The sequence below is a fragment of the Rhagoletis pomonella genome, unplaced genomic scaffold (assembly GCF_013731165.1).
Source record: "Rhagoletis pomonella isolate Grant_MI unplaced genomic scaffold, Rhpom_1.0 Rhpom_scaffold_00005, whole genome shotgun sequence".
Classification (NCBI taxonomy): Eukaryota; Metazoa; Arthropoda; class Insecta; order Diptera; family Tephritidae; genus Rhagoletis; species Rhagoletis pomonella.
This window is the reverse complement of record NW_023458559.1, coordinates 82,072,575-82,089,192: the sequence shown is the minus strand read 5'-3', so window position 1 is coordinate 82,089,192 and position 16,618 is coordinate 82,072,575. Positions and strand designations below refer to the sequence as shown.

Here is a 16,618-nt window from a genome sequence, read left to right as displayed (position 1 = left end):
ACAACGCACAGATTATAAATACAGTCTTTTTAAAATTTCAAATTTTTTTGCCAAATATTTAGTCATAGAACGCAGTGCAACTAAGCGAATACGCGATCTATAGCAGCGTCGAGTGGGTGGGGGTGGCAGGCAAACTGTTTGCTGCGCTTAAGCTGAAATAAAAAATTAAAATGAGCTTATTTTGTTGCTTCACTGATGCTGGTAGAATAATTTCAATTTTAACTTGTTGATTGTGCGGCAAGCGCTGGTGTGTTCAATCGAACAGAAGAAGAGTGAGCTGAAACGTACGAAGAGTAATTGCTGGGATTATTCAAATGAATACAGACGATGGACAAGCAAAAATTCGGTATTTTAAAATGCAAACGAGTGTTTGGAATACGTTGGAAGCTAGATGGGTGCCAAATTATGCTGTTCGCCAGTTTGTTTAATTTAGAGTTTTAAGACCAAAGGGATAATCGCTTGAGCTGAATACGTGATTGTTAAAGATAAGGGTATTTAGAAATCTATTTACATACATCTATTAGAAAAGGAAATCAGAATTGTTGCATTTAAGTTAAAGTTTTGTAAATTTGTTTTTTTTTTTTCAAGACAAAGTGACACTGCAAAAAAGATCAATAAGAAAAATTAAAGGCTACCGCTACTAAATCGTGAGCTTACTTACATACCTGTGGTGTCAGGTATATACATGATAGCTTCATTTCACATTTGCAAAAGTACAATTTCGCAATTAAATATTTAAAACCAGGGTGTACCTAACAAACTTCTCTTATAATTTTTAACTTTTAAGCTGCATTTATTTCTTATAATATAATTCATTAAACAAAACCCAAAAATATCAAAAATTACACCATAGCTGTATGTATGTATATCAGCCACAATACATAAAAGAGACCACGTTTGTTCCACGATCAAGATCGTTCTAAGCCTACGTACAAACATATTTCTACTCGTCCAACAGAAATTAAGTAACAAATTTCCTTTGAAACTTAAACGTTTTCACATACCACAGAATTAATGCAAAACAAGTTTTAACTCCGCTGTATATAAAACTGATTTTGTTAAATTTTTCATGAATGCAGGCTTGTGTGTGGCAGTGAATCTAATTTCCTGAATGTCAGTCCACTGTAACACTTTCCTGTGCGCCATGTTTATCAACGCTAAGGCTCCGGAAAAGTTATTATCGGAGAATGTAAGGTATTGTGCGTCCCCTTCAAACGCATACACAAGTGGTTTAGTACACACATACTATTATTATATATATATATATGTATTTGTAGATGCATACACATTTTTGTATTCCTGTACCTGTACCTGTTGGTAAGCAGGCGCTTGGCTTGCATCATCCCCAGCATGCAAGCGAATTCGCATTCCATAACGTGCGCCGTTCTACCATTTTCACTTATATTTGACCGTATATCTTTGCTATATGCTCTTCGTTGCATTTTTGTGCGAATTCTCGCGTTTGTCAGGCGCGTTTTAACAAACTCATAACGCCTTCGCACTCCGCCATTGCCGTCACAGAAATAAAACGCACAAATCAGCAAATGCCAACACACATATTCGTACACTAACCCAAACGCACGTACAATTTCCAGCACAAAAGGCAACGCAAATATGCAGTTTGACGGTTTTGTACGTCAAAAGCGCTATGAGATTGGCGTACGAAAGGTATAATATCCTATCCACAAGCTGGATGAATGGATGCACGTGGCGTATACGCCGCTACCTGCCTCAATTACAATTTCCCTACATCTATGTATGTAAATCTTTCGTTTTGCAAGTTAAGCATCTTAGAGCGACTTTTCTCCGTTTCTTGACTTCTGTGCATTCGTTATAAACGACGAACTGGTAAAATGATAAGCGGGTAAGCCCAACACAATTCCATATGATGGCATGCGGGGAAGAAAGAGATTATGGTTGAGTTCGCTCATGAACCGGTTCATTCCAGAGCATTCAGTGTGCGGCGAAGGCGAAGGAACAAGCGCATAACATGCCACCGTTTTTTAAGAGATAGATGCGGCGAATGCTTTAAGCAGCTGAGGCAATGATTGATCTAAGACGGCGATATGAGTTTATCCGATGACTTCGCAAATATGAGTTTTCTGTCCATTTTTTTAAGGGATAATATTATTAATTCGAATGAATTTGCGACCGCTATAGCCGAGTGGGTGGAGGTGCGCACTACTAGCTAGTCGTCCTTCGGCTTGTAATGGAAAACCTTTGAGTGTACTTATTTCTGTAATTAAATAGCTGCTTACAAAAAAAAAGCAAAAACAACTAAACCGAATTCAATTCTCATATAAAAATTTAAGTTTATCGTTAATTTCTTCATGATCCGATGATCGAATTCAAACCAAATTCGTATGGGACCACCTGTGAGGTATTTAACACCTTTCCTTTAAAAAAAGAATTTTTGAAATCGGTAAACGTGGTCCAAAGTTATGCAGTAACATAGATACTTAAAAAAAAAACAAAAAAAAAAAATGTTCTGAAGAATTGATAACCTTTTCCACTTTGCTAACATGGGAGCGCTAGAAGTTTATTTATTTATTTAAATTACTAAATCCATATTTTAGTTATAGGTGCTGCTTGTAAGGAAAGAAGCCAACAATCAATAAATTATTTCTTTTTTAACCGAAGCTTCCATTAATTTCTTCACTCTTCACTCTACATACATATTTCAACTTTTGCTTTACAATTTCATACATATTTAATTTATTCATTTCTATTCAAATCGCTAGCCATTCATTGGCAGTTCACATTTTTAACGCGCGATTAGGCGCAATTATAGCAGATTTTTGATAATGGAAGGCCATCGCAGCAACCAGAAGTAGGGGCGGTGGAGGTAGCAAAAACGTCAAAGTGATTTCGGAATAATGAGCCAAATAATGTGAAATTATGTCTACATAAGTACATATACATATATGTATGTATAAACATTAGAGTGGCCCTTGCTTCCATACAAACATTTTATTGTTTGTTAGTTTTTTGAGGTTCTCTACTTACTCGTATATGTAAAAAAATAAGCAAATTCAAACGCAAAGCGACTTGATTAATTGGTCCAAAATTTTAGGGAATTACAGTTTCAATGAATGTAACCATTTCAGGAATTTCCGATTTTCAAAAATAGGGGCCGCTCTAGTATATTTACATACATATATTACAATAGACTTCAAACTACTAATTGTATTTATACGTTAAACTGGTTCAAAAAAAAAATCGTTGAATTCTTTTTTTTTTAAATCTCTTTTAAAATATTTTAGGGCCAGCAAAAACGTACGCATGTAGACGCTCAGCTCTTTATATTAAGATTTATGGCCGTTTTCTGAAGTGACCTGTAACTTTTTATTTAAATATTGCATTAAAATTTATGATTGTGTCTAGTAAAGTAAAGCATATTATTATCAGTTTTAAATTGGTTTACAATCAAGAAACATACATGCATCAAAAACCGATAATAGAAATGCTTATCTGCCCTGAAACCGCAGTAAATTATGTCAAACGATTAAAGGCTCATCATTTCTCCATTTTTGGTCAATCGAATTCTGTCCACTTAAATGTAGTGCACGTATATACATATCTATGTATTTAACACGATTTTGTTTATCAATTAATTAAATTGTTCATATAAATATAGCTAGCTATTGCTTATTTACACAGTTCATCTTTTGAACATGATTCCGTTAAGTGAAGTTTTTAATTGTACTTCCGGTCAGAAGAGCCACTTAACAGCCAACAAGTAACAATTTCCTCTCATAATAACTTCAAAAATGAGGATGTGAGTTAAAAACTTTACTTAATGTGCATATGCCCACAAACACATTCGTATGTGTAGTGCTCTAGCTAAGAGTATTTATAGTAATAAAAATATAAAATTTACATAATTTTAAAAAAAGTGCTTCTTTGTCTGTAGGCGCGGATGTTTCGTTATCAATATATACTACGAACTTCCAATACCGTAAATTCCTTCATGATCCAATGATCGGATCTAAACCAAATTACTATGGGGACATCCTTAAGATATATAGAAAGAATTATAGACATCGATACACGTGGTCCAAAGTAATGCTTTAATATATGCACATAAAAAAAGAAAAAAATATTTTTTGAAGTAGGTTCAAAATCAACAAAGTTTTGTCAAAATTTTACGCATTCTATCTGAAATTTTTTAAAATGTTTAGGTTGAAGTTTTAAAATCCACTCAATTCCACATAAGTAGTGTAACAAAGTGCAATTTTAAAGTACCTACAAAATACCGTTAATTTTTGAAACTTTTTTGCGGTGTTGTACATTTTTTTCCTTATAAAAAAATTGTCGAACATATTTGTGTGCATATTTAACTCGATGGCTGCTTATTTTGAACTGATCCACATAGAACGTTTCTCCCAGCTAAACATCTTTCTGGAGCAGTTTTTATGCAATATATGTATGTAGATATGTATGTATAATGTTTATTACCTTTATTTACTCTTGCACTGGTTATTTGCAATTGGCATGCTCTGGCGTAGTCGTACTTAAAATATTTATATTAATGTGTATTCTGCATATATGTAAATGCACATGTGTATGTATGTAGGTGTGTATATACTTACGCGTCATTGCGCATGAAATGTCAATTAGTGTCGCTAATTTATCAAACCAACACGTGAATTCTCGATGAATGAAAAGAAAAGCCAGCAGTTTTTGTGTTTATATATATATATTTTTTTTTTGTAATTTTATTGCAGTTTTATATCATACGAATGCGTATGTGTATATGTGTGTAGTATGTACGTATGGTGAGAGAATGAGTTGACAAATGGTTGCACTGGGAGCTTTTTGTTTCAATTAAAAACTTTTCACGGTAGTTACTTTTGTTTGAATGAATGTGATTTCCCATACAAATAAAGCATGCGCTTAACTATGTATGTATGTATGTATGTATGTATGTATGTAGTTATGTACGTACATGTGTATGTATTTGCGTCCACCTTTGTAAGTATATGCGGATTTAAATAAATAAAAAGTATTTTCCGCAGTTTAAATTTTTAATCCTCACTGCAATTTTATTATTCCTATAGTGTGTGTGTGCATGTGTATGTGTGGGTGTGGGTGTGAACAATCGGTTGTGCGTCACTTAAATTATGATTAACTATCGATACTGTCATTTAATTTTCACTCATTTGTATGTGTTTAAAACCTGCTCGGTGTAATTAAATATTCGTATAAGTATGTATTATTTTATTGTAACTCAATAATACCTACACACATGTAAGTATACATATATTCACCAATAGATTATCTTATGGTTAAATATGACTTATTTGTTTTCTGTGTTTATTGCCGGTGCATGAAAGAAATAAATCATCACATTGTCATAAACAAGATTTTGTGTACACATACAAATTCATATATGTACATATGTATGTATGTATGGATACGGATGCGTGTGAATGTATTTTCATTTGCATATGTATACTAAAAAGTCATACGAAATAATTATGATGCACATATGTACATACATAAGTATATGAAATTTTCGTACGAACATAAATAATATAAACGATAACATAAGCGATGGAAGTGTCGGCAATGCAGTGACTTAGCAACATTTAGGTTTTCTGCAAGCTAAACTTTTCAATCTATATTAATTGGACTGCGGTAACATGAAATTAAAAGATGCATAATAACCTTGTAGGAACGCTAAAATCACAAAAGAGTACCATTTTTTCTAGGTCAGGTTATTTTGCAAAGATATTTTATTTTAAGTTTGCATTATAAATGAAAAAATCTAACTTTAACATGGAAAATGTTACTCAAACGCCATGTATGAGTATCTAGGTATGAGTATGGCCATGTACAACATGGCGTATGAGCAACATTCTTCCCTGCTCATATTTCATCAAAAAAAAAAAAAATCATTTGACCATTCACAACTTTTTTTTTATTTATTCATCGATTTTCTTCGTTAGTAGCATGATTTTTTTAAAGAACAAGTTTTAATATAAATGAAAAAATTTGCAAAAAATCTGTTATTTTTCCTTGTTAAAATTTGATTTTTTTTCATAAATATGAAAATATCTATGGGACCACCTCTGAGGTGGTTATGCAGTAACATACACAAACAAATATATTTTCCGACGAAATGATCACGTCCTCCTTTTTTGAAGTCGTTTAAAAACAGAACACAGAATCGTAATCTACGGCTCCAAGTTAAGTTTACGTGTTTCGGCGCTTTTTTTGTGTCATTTCAAATCTTGAGATTTTTCCTACAATAGAATAAGCATAGACTGAAAATTAAAGTTATTTTGAAAATTTTGACATCAAAAAGGCATAGCGAAAATATTATGCTATAGCTTTTTCAAGGGCGCCATTAGACTCATCTCTCATTGTGGATTGTGATTCCTCTATGACTTTTAAAAATCTGACTTTTATTATCTTGAGCAAATAATATCTACCGATAAATTTTGCTTGTTATTGTTTAAGGCAAAAATAGAAGTTAAAATTTGCCTTCGATTTTTTTGATCAGAAAGCAATCGGTAATTGTTGCCTAAAACGATTCGAAAAATATTCGTCACCCGCATTTTTAAAAGACAAAACTTGAAACAACAAAACTGCAAAGCTTTTTACGCCAAACTTCAAATTCTGAAACTGACAAAAAAGCAAAGGCCGAATCTAGATAAATCGATGATAACCAAACAGGCAACCAAGAAGCTCAAGAAGTGTTCCGCCATCTCATCCTCTTCAAAGCAGGATACGCCTATCACAGTCAGGTGTTTGTGCCATGTGAAGTGGCCAGCCAGCAGTCTTCTCAGTGAGAGAAAAAAATTAGATAGACCTTTTGAGACTGAATGCAACATGAGTTTTGCCCACCACCTGCATCCACTCGATGGCTCCCACTCATTGCTGAGCGAAGTATCCACCCAGTTTCTGATGGTGGCTTCGATGGTCGAAGTGGGGAGTGCTATAACTGGTTGCGGATCGAGGAATGCCTGGTCTAAGCCAATCGTGGCCAAAGGGTCAGGTGTCTCATTTCCAGGCAGTCCCGAGTTTCCCGGCACCTACAGTAAAGCAAACACGTAAACCACTTCCCATCCATTATTATTATCGAAACCAGATACATTTTCGTGGACCCCCTTACTACTCATGGACCTCCCAATGTCAACGTCGACCCTTGTCGAGTCTGCCGTGGATCCCTGGGGGTTCACCTGGACCACTTTGGGATTCACTGCTATACATACATGAAGGCATTTTTTTTTTGTTAACGTCACCAGAACTACCCCGATTATTCTAACTGAGGTGCCAAATTAAAGGGCTTGGCCTCTAAATGTACAACAGGGTATGACTTTTTTGAAAAGGGTTGCCAGAGAACGGTGCAAATCTGATGCTGTACACGAAACAAAATATTTAACAGGTGGCAACCTCATGTTTTAAAATTGCGCAAACGATGTAATTCTGATTTTTTAAGCAGCTGGCAACCCTATTCAAAAAACTTAAACCTTCTAAAATAAAAGGCAAATTTTAACTTTTACTTTTGCCTTATAAAAACAAAAAGCATAATTAATCGGTATTATTTGCTCAAAATGATAAAGTAAAAAAATAACTGAAATTGTCTGCTTTTTATTTAAAAATTCAATACCGGTAAGAATAAGTAATATGAGTAATAAATGTTTTGGCGCTTACAGTTTTGCTAAGTGTTTGGCCGAGCTTCTCCTTAAATTTGTGGTGCAAGCCTGGATCAGCCTTGGATCAAGCCTGGGTCCTACAGTGTGGTAGTACGCACCTCTGACCCCTTGGAATTCGATCAAAGTGAACTAGCCCAGTTTGCCTAATTTAAAACAGTAGAAATTTCAATTTAGGCGCTAAAATTAAGGCAACTCCCACACAGCTTTAGTCACTTACATACATTGAGGTGTTGCCGGCTTAGTCAGAATTTACAGAATATACCCGAAAATAAGTTTAAAAATAAAAAAGGAAAGTTTCATTTGAAAGTAATTATATCCGCATCCTTTGAGAATTTGTATGACAATATTCATATTTTTGAAATCAGCCTATTGTGTGTGAAGATGAGCATATGATTGGGTATGTGCAAAAATGCAAACAAATGCAGGTTTTTATCTTCAAAGTACTTAGGTTTTTAATTGTGGTAAAGATTGTCTTGTTAACGATAAACTAAGCATTAACTAAAAAAAGAGTTCTTAAAAAGAATATTATATAAGTAGTATGTATAGTATATAGTATGGGTATATATTTGTTGGCACATTCATCTTACATCTGTTAAGACAGATAATTAAAACGATATATTTAACTATAAACACTTTTTTTTTTATTTTAATGCTTGTGTGCATCTATGGTTGAAATTGCCTATAATTCTATGTATATGTATATTTTGTCTGCCTACAAAGGTACATTATAGCATACATACTAATAGATACATGTTTGTGTTTGTATGTATGTATGTATGTATGCATACGTATTTGTGCACTCTCAAATGTTCTGAAACAAGGCTCTATTGAAATAATTTGAACGGATATGATTATAATTTTTTGTTTGTGCACCACTTAATTTTCTGACTCCGCAATCTCTAAATTTATATATGTAAAGTGGTTTTACATACATACATATGTATTTCAATATTTTCGCTTAAACAAGTAAAGTTGTATGTAGTTATTGAGCAGTTCCTTAACAGACTTCATTTTCACAACAAAGTTTTTGCTTAAATCAAATACATATGTACATACATATGTATGTAGTGTATGTGCTTGAACATTGTCAAACAATGCGAATGTGCAAGTTTTTATAGATTACATACATACATTTACATATGAATAACCTAAACAAATAAAACTAGAAATTTCATTAGACTTACATACATACACGCGAAGTAATCTAAATGAAATGAATTGCCTAAAACACTAATTTTATTACATTTAAGCTCACTGCATCCATCAGTGTGCGTATACTTTGATTATTTGCTCCGAACCACCCCAAGAGTGCAATCATGCAGATATAATATTTGAGGCTGCCGTTGTCAGTCAATGTTGGCAGCATGCTATTGCATTGTCTCAGGTCTAATTCTTGTGCGGCAGCATAACTGCTGCGCATCGGCTGCAGCTGTGGTCACGACGACATGTATGTGCACTGTGGTTTCGGTTGTGGTTCAGTCTGTTCGAGTGGGTGAATGTCGGCACGCTTCCAATAATCGCGTACATTTTCTACGGTCTCCAGGATGCGTAGAAAGTTTTTGCCGGCCAGCATTGCTATGTCTTGTTCACTCCAGTTGTGATCTTGAAGTAATGTCGCCAGCAAATCTGGATATTTGGAAACGTCTTCAAGACCGACGGGTGGCACCTCAATGCCGTCATAACCAGCGCCCAGTCCGATATGTTGCACTCCAGCGATGGCTCTGATGTGTTTTATGTGCTCAACTACATCACCCAGATATGCCTGCTGACCACAAGCCACATCTTCTGGATCGAAGCTAACCATGATGAGTCCGCCATTGTCTGCTACCAATCGAAGAATATCGTCGGGTACATTGCGTGTGGAATTGCAAAGTTGTCTTGCGGCAGAATGAGAGAATATAACTGGAGCCCGAGTAACTTGTAGAACGTCGCGAGCTGTGGCATCGGAGCTATAGGACAAATCGACCATCATTCCCAGTCGGTTCATTTCACGAATAACAGCCTTACCAAACGCAGAGAGTCCGCTCTCCGATTCTGATGCACTAGAGCCCGCCCATGAGAGGTCACATTTATGCGTTAGGCTGAGTGAACGAGCGCCCACCGAATAGAACGACCGTAAAACGGCCAATGAGGAGCCGATTGCGTGGCCACCTTTAATGCCAATTAGTGAAGCCATCTGGCCGTGCTGTCGTGCTGTGAAAATATCTTTCGATGAGCTTACTAATATCGTATCCCCGGTGAACATATCTGTTAATCGACGTATAATATCTATTTGTTCTATAGCCACTTGGACTGCGTCTAGGCCCAAAGCCTCACAAGGCACATACGCTGACCTGTAAATAAGGGCATGGGAAGAAGGAAGAAGAAACATAAGGCACCTGTTTCTGGGTCTAGAAAAAGAAGGTGGGTTGCCAAAAAACCTCTTTGCATGAAGTGCATATAAAAAATGTAGGAAAAGTGATACAAAATCGTCTAGGAATTCCTTGAAAGTTAATAGCAAGTCAAGCATAAGATAAGTTAGCAGGTGGAGTTCAAAACCTTCGAAGAAGGAGTCCAACATATTGTTTTTTTTTTTTGGTGGAATATTGCTTTCTGATTTCCAATTGCGTACATATCGCACAGCTTCTTAAAAACCGGCACTGCTAAAAGAAAAATAGATGGAAATTTTTGCATAAATCAATTCGTGGATGTTAATGTAAATATTTTCTTCTTCATGGATGCTACCACTTTCCACAAGTAGTTCTATTTCCGCATCTGGTTTTTGAGTTATCCCTCTTTACGAAGAGATTGTGCGATATGTAAATTACCAAAGATTGAGTAAAATTCAAAGGCCCCAACTTCGTTTTTCCCATTGCTTTTGCCTATATTTAGGGGCCCCGACTGTTAGAGTCTGTCAAAAACATGTCGTTTTACATCAAACTCAGCCGTTGGAAAATTACTGGCATGGTGCCTATTTCAGTGTGATGATTTTCTATAGCAAAGCCACTGACGGCGTATTATGAGTGAAGAATGTAAATAGTAACGATGTCATTCGCAGCTGCGAATGTTCTGCATTCTAAGCTTTCCGCATTTGACACACCTGACAACACAACACCCCAGAGGCATGCGAATATCAGCCAAGTGGCCACTGACATCTTGCTATTTTAAACTTCCAGTATCCCAACAACAACAAAAGCCCTGCATTTGTATGTAGAAACATTTGTGTATGCAAACAGTATTGTATTACCTACCACATTTGCACGCCAACTAGTCCTTGCTTCAGCCGCTCAATGTCTGTTTGCGCCCACGACGGCCTGGTCCATAGAGCCTCCGCACTGGGATCGCGTCTCATGTGCACCAACTCCAGACTGTTGTGCGCGTACTTCCGGACATTCCACGCAAAGTTATTGTGGCCATCCACTAGCGGCACTTCTTTCAGTATCCGTTGTACGATTTTCAGTCTTTGAGCATGCGAATTGCGGCTTGGCGCCACAAAGTGTTGGTATGCGAGCATGGCGGCAATGGTAAACAGGCAAAGCGCGGCTACGAGAGTCAAGAATATGGTGCAGGAGCCACGTCGCGGTTTTAAGCGGTGCACCCTGGCACAGCTGTCACTAGCTGCTTGGTGGGTTGCCTTCGTTTTACGCTTTATGTTGGCAGGGTGGGCGGTTGGTAGCGGTCGGCCGTCGCCAAAGTTCACTTTTGACTTTTCAATGCTGGCAATTTCGCCACCGGAATCACTGTTTGAAATTGAGTTCTGGCGTGAGGGTGTGCGGTGCGCATTGGAGTGCTCGGTGACATCAGGTAGGCCGCCAAAGCCGGTTGCCTGCGAGAGAAGAAAATAAAGTAAACGTGCATAAGTTGCCTTTTGAATTGCCTTTTGCTTGTTTGGCTTAAACACAATCTGGGTCATTCACTAATCTAAACGGAAATTTCGGATTATGTGTGAAGACCGATTGGCAATAAATTTAGATTTTAGTCGAAATGTTGGCCAAGATACGGGAAGTGTTGCCAAGAAATTCGGAAAAAAAAACTTTCGGTCTCCTATGTAGCGAAACCGCAGAATGCCCATTGAGTGTTGAATGTGGAATTCAAATAGTTACGCAAACAAAGTACGGAAACCATTTCGGATGCCAAAAGTTAAGGAAAAAGTTGTGAATTTGTTTAACCATTTTATTGCGAACTGGCTTTAAGCGCCATCGAAGTCTTAAAAGAAAACCAAAAATGCTTGGATATATTTTGGACAACGCAGAAAAATGCTTGTAAATAGTTAATAAATGGGAATATCTATGGAGTTAAGCTCTTTATGTATTTTTTTTTTTTAATTTAGGTTAAAACACTTTTAGCATTATGATAATACTAGACTTAAAAAGTGTTTATGTATTAAAAAAAAATATGAAATGCTGGACTGGTTGAAGAGAAATTAATTAATTTATACAGATGCCAGCTCATTGTTGCTAAGACGACATGAGTCCGCTGTGTTAGTCTTTTCGTACACACTACTTACTCCAAAGTATGTAATTATGTATGTCAAATATATGCAGTGTGCCTGCCTGCTGGCTGTCGGAGGAATGAAAAGCACTTCAAGTGTCTTAATAAGCGAAATAAAAGCGCAACAATAACGCCTGAGAAGAATATAGAGAAAATGAAGAAAATAAAATACAATTTAGTAAAAAGGAAAAATGTAATGGACACACGACTTCATAGTAATTTTTAGTAATTATAATGGGTTGTTCATTCCTGCGCAGTATTACATACATGCAAGAAAATTATGATGGCCAATTTGCTAGTGATGGCTTAGCAGTTTTATTTATATAAAAACCTTTTGAAAGAAATGGCAGAACATGAATACTTTGTCAGAATTTCGTTATTTTAATTTTCAAGATCAGAAGTTACTTAAGTAAAGTATTAAGGCAGCTTAATATTTTTTCGAACTCTATTCTAGCTTTAGCTCACGAAACAGCGACGAAAGCGACTTTTCAGGAAATTTCGCAGCAAAAACACCCGATGCATTCACCAACGCCGGAAAAAAAGGATTATCCTTTGGACCAACGCTTTTCTCATTTAAGATTAACCCTGAAAAATTAAGTGAAACGATGCCATCGGACTATGTGAAGAAGTTTCATGAAGTGCAGCTTTAAGTTATAATAAATTGCGTGCAAAGTAAAATGAGAAATTATCGCAGTGGAGAATGTCCTATATTAAGGCACTCAAACCCTTTGTGGTACTATTCTTATCGCCAATAGCATAAGCATCGTATTTATTTAAGAATGTAGTATGTATTTGGGGCAATTAAGAAGGCATTTATGAACTCTACTAGGAATATAAATTAAGCAGCATGGAAAAGTGGTTGGCTGCCTGTTGGCGTGCACATGTATGTACATACATACATAAGTATGTATGTGTGTAGGTATATGTATATGGCACAAATGTAATGCAGGTATGTGCATAATTATTATTATTATCCTGGCTCTCCTCTGTAAAAATTTCCGACTCCTTTGTGGCTTTGTGCATGGTTGAAGCACTTAATGACGTCAAGTGTTCCACAAATAAAAAAAAAAATTCCATTTTTCTAGTGCCAGCTTTTTTATTCCACCTAGCATAATGTCAGTTTAATTATGTTAATCATTTGAAATTTTACAGGGAAATAAAAAAAACTTTAAACATTTTTAAGTTTATATTCTCCTATGCTTATTAGTGTTGCCAAATTTTTTTCCAACGTATAATTTGTTCCAAAAATACGGGATTTACAAAAATTTAAGGAGACAAATAAGAAAGCAACTTATCTTTATTTGTTATTAATAATTTTCACTTAAAATATGGGTCGATCTATGTCAGATACTAGATAAATAAAACTTTCTGAGCTAAGTTCACAAAGTTCCCAAAATCTAATTAAACTTAAAACAATTTTCATCAAAATTTTAGATTTCCTAGTAAGATTTCGAGTATGTGGTTTTAATTAAAAGTTGGAAGTTTCAAGTCGCTAAAAATTACCACTGATTTTTTAGAATTTTTATTGAAGAGGATGTTGCGCATTTTCTTCCATATAAAAAAGTCAGTTTTGTTACTGGCCGTCTCCACATGATAAAATTTATTGCTGCCCAATTGTCATTTTGGTTGCTAGATAGAGTTGTCAAACTATCGATAGCACTATCGATAGTATCGATAGTTTAAATTTTTTTAGACTATCAATACTCATTGATAGTTTTTTCTTATACTATCGAAAATATCGATAGGTTAGTAAGACTATCGATCATCTCTCCCAATTTTTTTGAAATTATACGTACATATGTTAATCGTAAATCCTGTTTTGTTTGTATAACTTGTGTTTGTTTTTGAACTTTCTAAAAAGATAAGTATTTTGGCTAAGCAGTTACTTAATTTTGAATGATTATAACTTTTATAGGATAATATTTATTTCACTATGATCCTGTAAAAGCAAAGCAACCTAACTGATTTAGAGCTATCGATAGCGCTATCAATAGTGCTATCGATAGTTTTGTTTTTTCGAGACTATCGTGAATATTGATAGTTTTTCTGAAAACTATCAAAACTATCGATGGTGTGACTATCGATAGTTTGACACCTCTATTGCTAGATATAAGTTAAATCAGTGGCAATATTTTTGTGGGCTGGTTATATCTTGATATAAGCATTTGTAAGATGGCTTCTAAAACGTATTTTTGCCGGATTTAATCGCTTAAAAAATTTAGAAAAGAGGCTATTTTACATCCAATTACATAATAATAATTATTTTAATAAAAAAACAGCTAAATTTTTGCGTTTGTATTAAAATATCAATAATGTTGCCACCACGAAATTTGCGTGCAAATGAAAAAGTAGCTGTCAAACTACCGAATTGCCGGCAATAGATGGCAAAATATAAGCTCTGATATACATATATTGCTCTTGAAGAGCAATGAGCGGTCTCCATTGGCTATTTTTATTCTAACATATGTATCAAGATATAAACTTTATCCTGTGGAGACGGGCAGTTATATGGAAGAAAATTCGCAACGTCCTCCACAAAAAAAAAAAATCTAAAAAATCAATTTTAATTAATTTTCTCTTACAGAATTGCATGCAGTAATGCTTTCTAATTACCTAATAACGATAGCCGTGTTAAAGCATGACCATGTTGAGCAGAAGTTTACAGGTTGAAATGAATAATGAAATTGTCGAAAATTCGGGTTCCCGGTGGAACATTTCAAATTTAATGCAAAATACGGGATGTTCCCCGCTAATGCTTATGCCTACGTAGTTGTTTGTAAGATGTCAATATATATATTTCAAATTTTTAAAGATTTGATTGAAAAAGCGTTTCAAATTACTCTCCCAGAGTCACAAAACTTCCAAAAGTACACAGTCTACAAAAACTTTTAAAATGAGCTTCTTTATGAGTTTTTCCATGCTTTAGTATTTGGTAGCAGCCAATCGAAGTCGCCATGCTGACTACATAAGTGAAACTACCGAGATAAATGAGAATTGGCAATGAATATTAACTTTGTACACTGCTAGATGGAGTATGAAAACCAGATTTTATTATAGCTAATATATGAATTACCCAGAAGGGATGACCGACCGGACTTGTCGGCAACAATTTGCATTTCTTCATACAATAAATTTTCGTCCTTAGTGTTTGTATTCTAAATGCTTTTATTAATATTTATACATATGTATGCATGTATACCATAAAGTACGATTGCTTTTTTATACCCGAGCGCACTTGTGCACAAGGGTATATTAATTTTGTTCACATAACGGTTGTTTGTAACAGCCAAAACGAATCGAGATAGATATAGACAAATGTATACATAAATGATCAGGATGAAAAAAGAAATCGATTAAGCCATGTCTGTCTGTCCGTCCGTCTGTCCGTCTGTCCGTCTGTCCGTCTGTCCGTCTGTCCGTCTGTCCGTCTGTCCGTGTACACGATAACTCGAGTAAAAATTGAGATATCTCAACGAAATTTGGTATGTAGGTTTCCCTTATTCCAAGGTAGGTTGCTATTGAAAATGGGCGAAATCGGACTGTAACCACGCCCACTTCCCATATAACGGTAATTTCCAAAAATACGAAAACTGCGATATTTTAGTAACTACTGAAGATAAAGCACTCAAAATTGGTACTTACAATAATTTTTTGACAAAAAATAAGAATATTATACATTTTTGGAAAATGGGCGTAGCCACGCCCACTTATGGTTACATGTGTATATCTTGGTAACCGCTGTACCAATTTCTACCAAACTTGGCACAGTTATCGGCCTTGGTACAGCATACAAAATCGCCGAAAATTTTTAAAATCGGACGATAACCACGCCCACATCCCATATAACGGTAATGTAGAGAAATACAAAATCTTCGATAAATCAGTAAATATTGAAGCTAATTTGTTCAAAATTGATGCTTTCAACAATTCTTTACCAAGAAATACGTTTGTGATAAATTTTTGGAAAATGGGCGTGGCACCGCCCACTTATGATCACATATATGTATCTCAGTAACCGTTCTACCAATTTGTACCAAACTCGGTGTGGTTATTGTGCTTGCCACATATAAGCAAACCGTTGAAAATTATTGAAATCGGACTAAAATAACGGCCGCTTCTCATATAACGGTAAATTTCAGAACTGCTTGAAACTTCAAAATCGACCTAAGGACTCTAATTTACTCAAAATTGATACGCCCCGGCTTACCATGTAGCCGTAGCTTTCGGTAAGGCGTAAAAACATATATTTAATACGTGCGCCGGGTATTTAATGTTCGGCTCTGCCCGAACTTAGACTTTCTTACTTGTTTTACATATTATTAAGTCAGGTATATTGTATTTTTTCGGTAACTGCATTATTTCGTATTTTAAAAGTAAATATTTTTAGGTTGGGTTGTTGGTGTTGTTCGAGCAGTAAACACACAAGCACGTACACATATTAGGGCTATTCGCGATCCGGTGCAAATGGCCTAGCATCATTGCAT

At 35.4% G+C, this 16,618-nt stretch overlaps 2 protein-coding genes across 2 annotated transcripts in view; one reads left to right on the top strand and one right to left on the bottom strand.

Moving 5' to 3' along the window:
* LOC118739702 overlaps positions 1 to 16,618 on the top strand; it is a 192,234-nt gene that overhangs the window by 157,315 nt on the left and 18,301 nt on the right. The window lies entirely within an intron of this gene.
* The window catches only part of LOC118739724 (dipeptidase 1-like), an 18,709-nt gene continuing 10,373 nt past the window's right edge, over positions 8,283 to 16,618 (bottom strand). Inside the window, exons 2-3 of the mRNA XM_036471236.1 lie at positions 10,895 to 11,469; positions 8,283 to 9,997 (exon numbers count right to left, since the gene is read on the bottom strand). Coding sequence (XP_036327129.1) covers positions 9,100 to 9,997; positions 10,895 to 11,469 — 1,473 coding nt within the window. The 3' untranslated portion in view covers positions 8,283 to 9,099. The remainder of the gene's footprint in view (positions 9,998 to 10,894; positions 11,470 to 16,618) is intronic.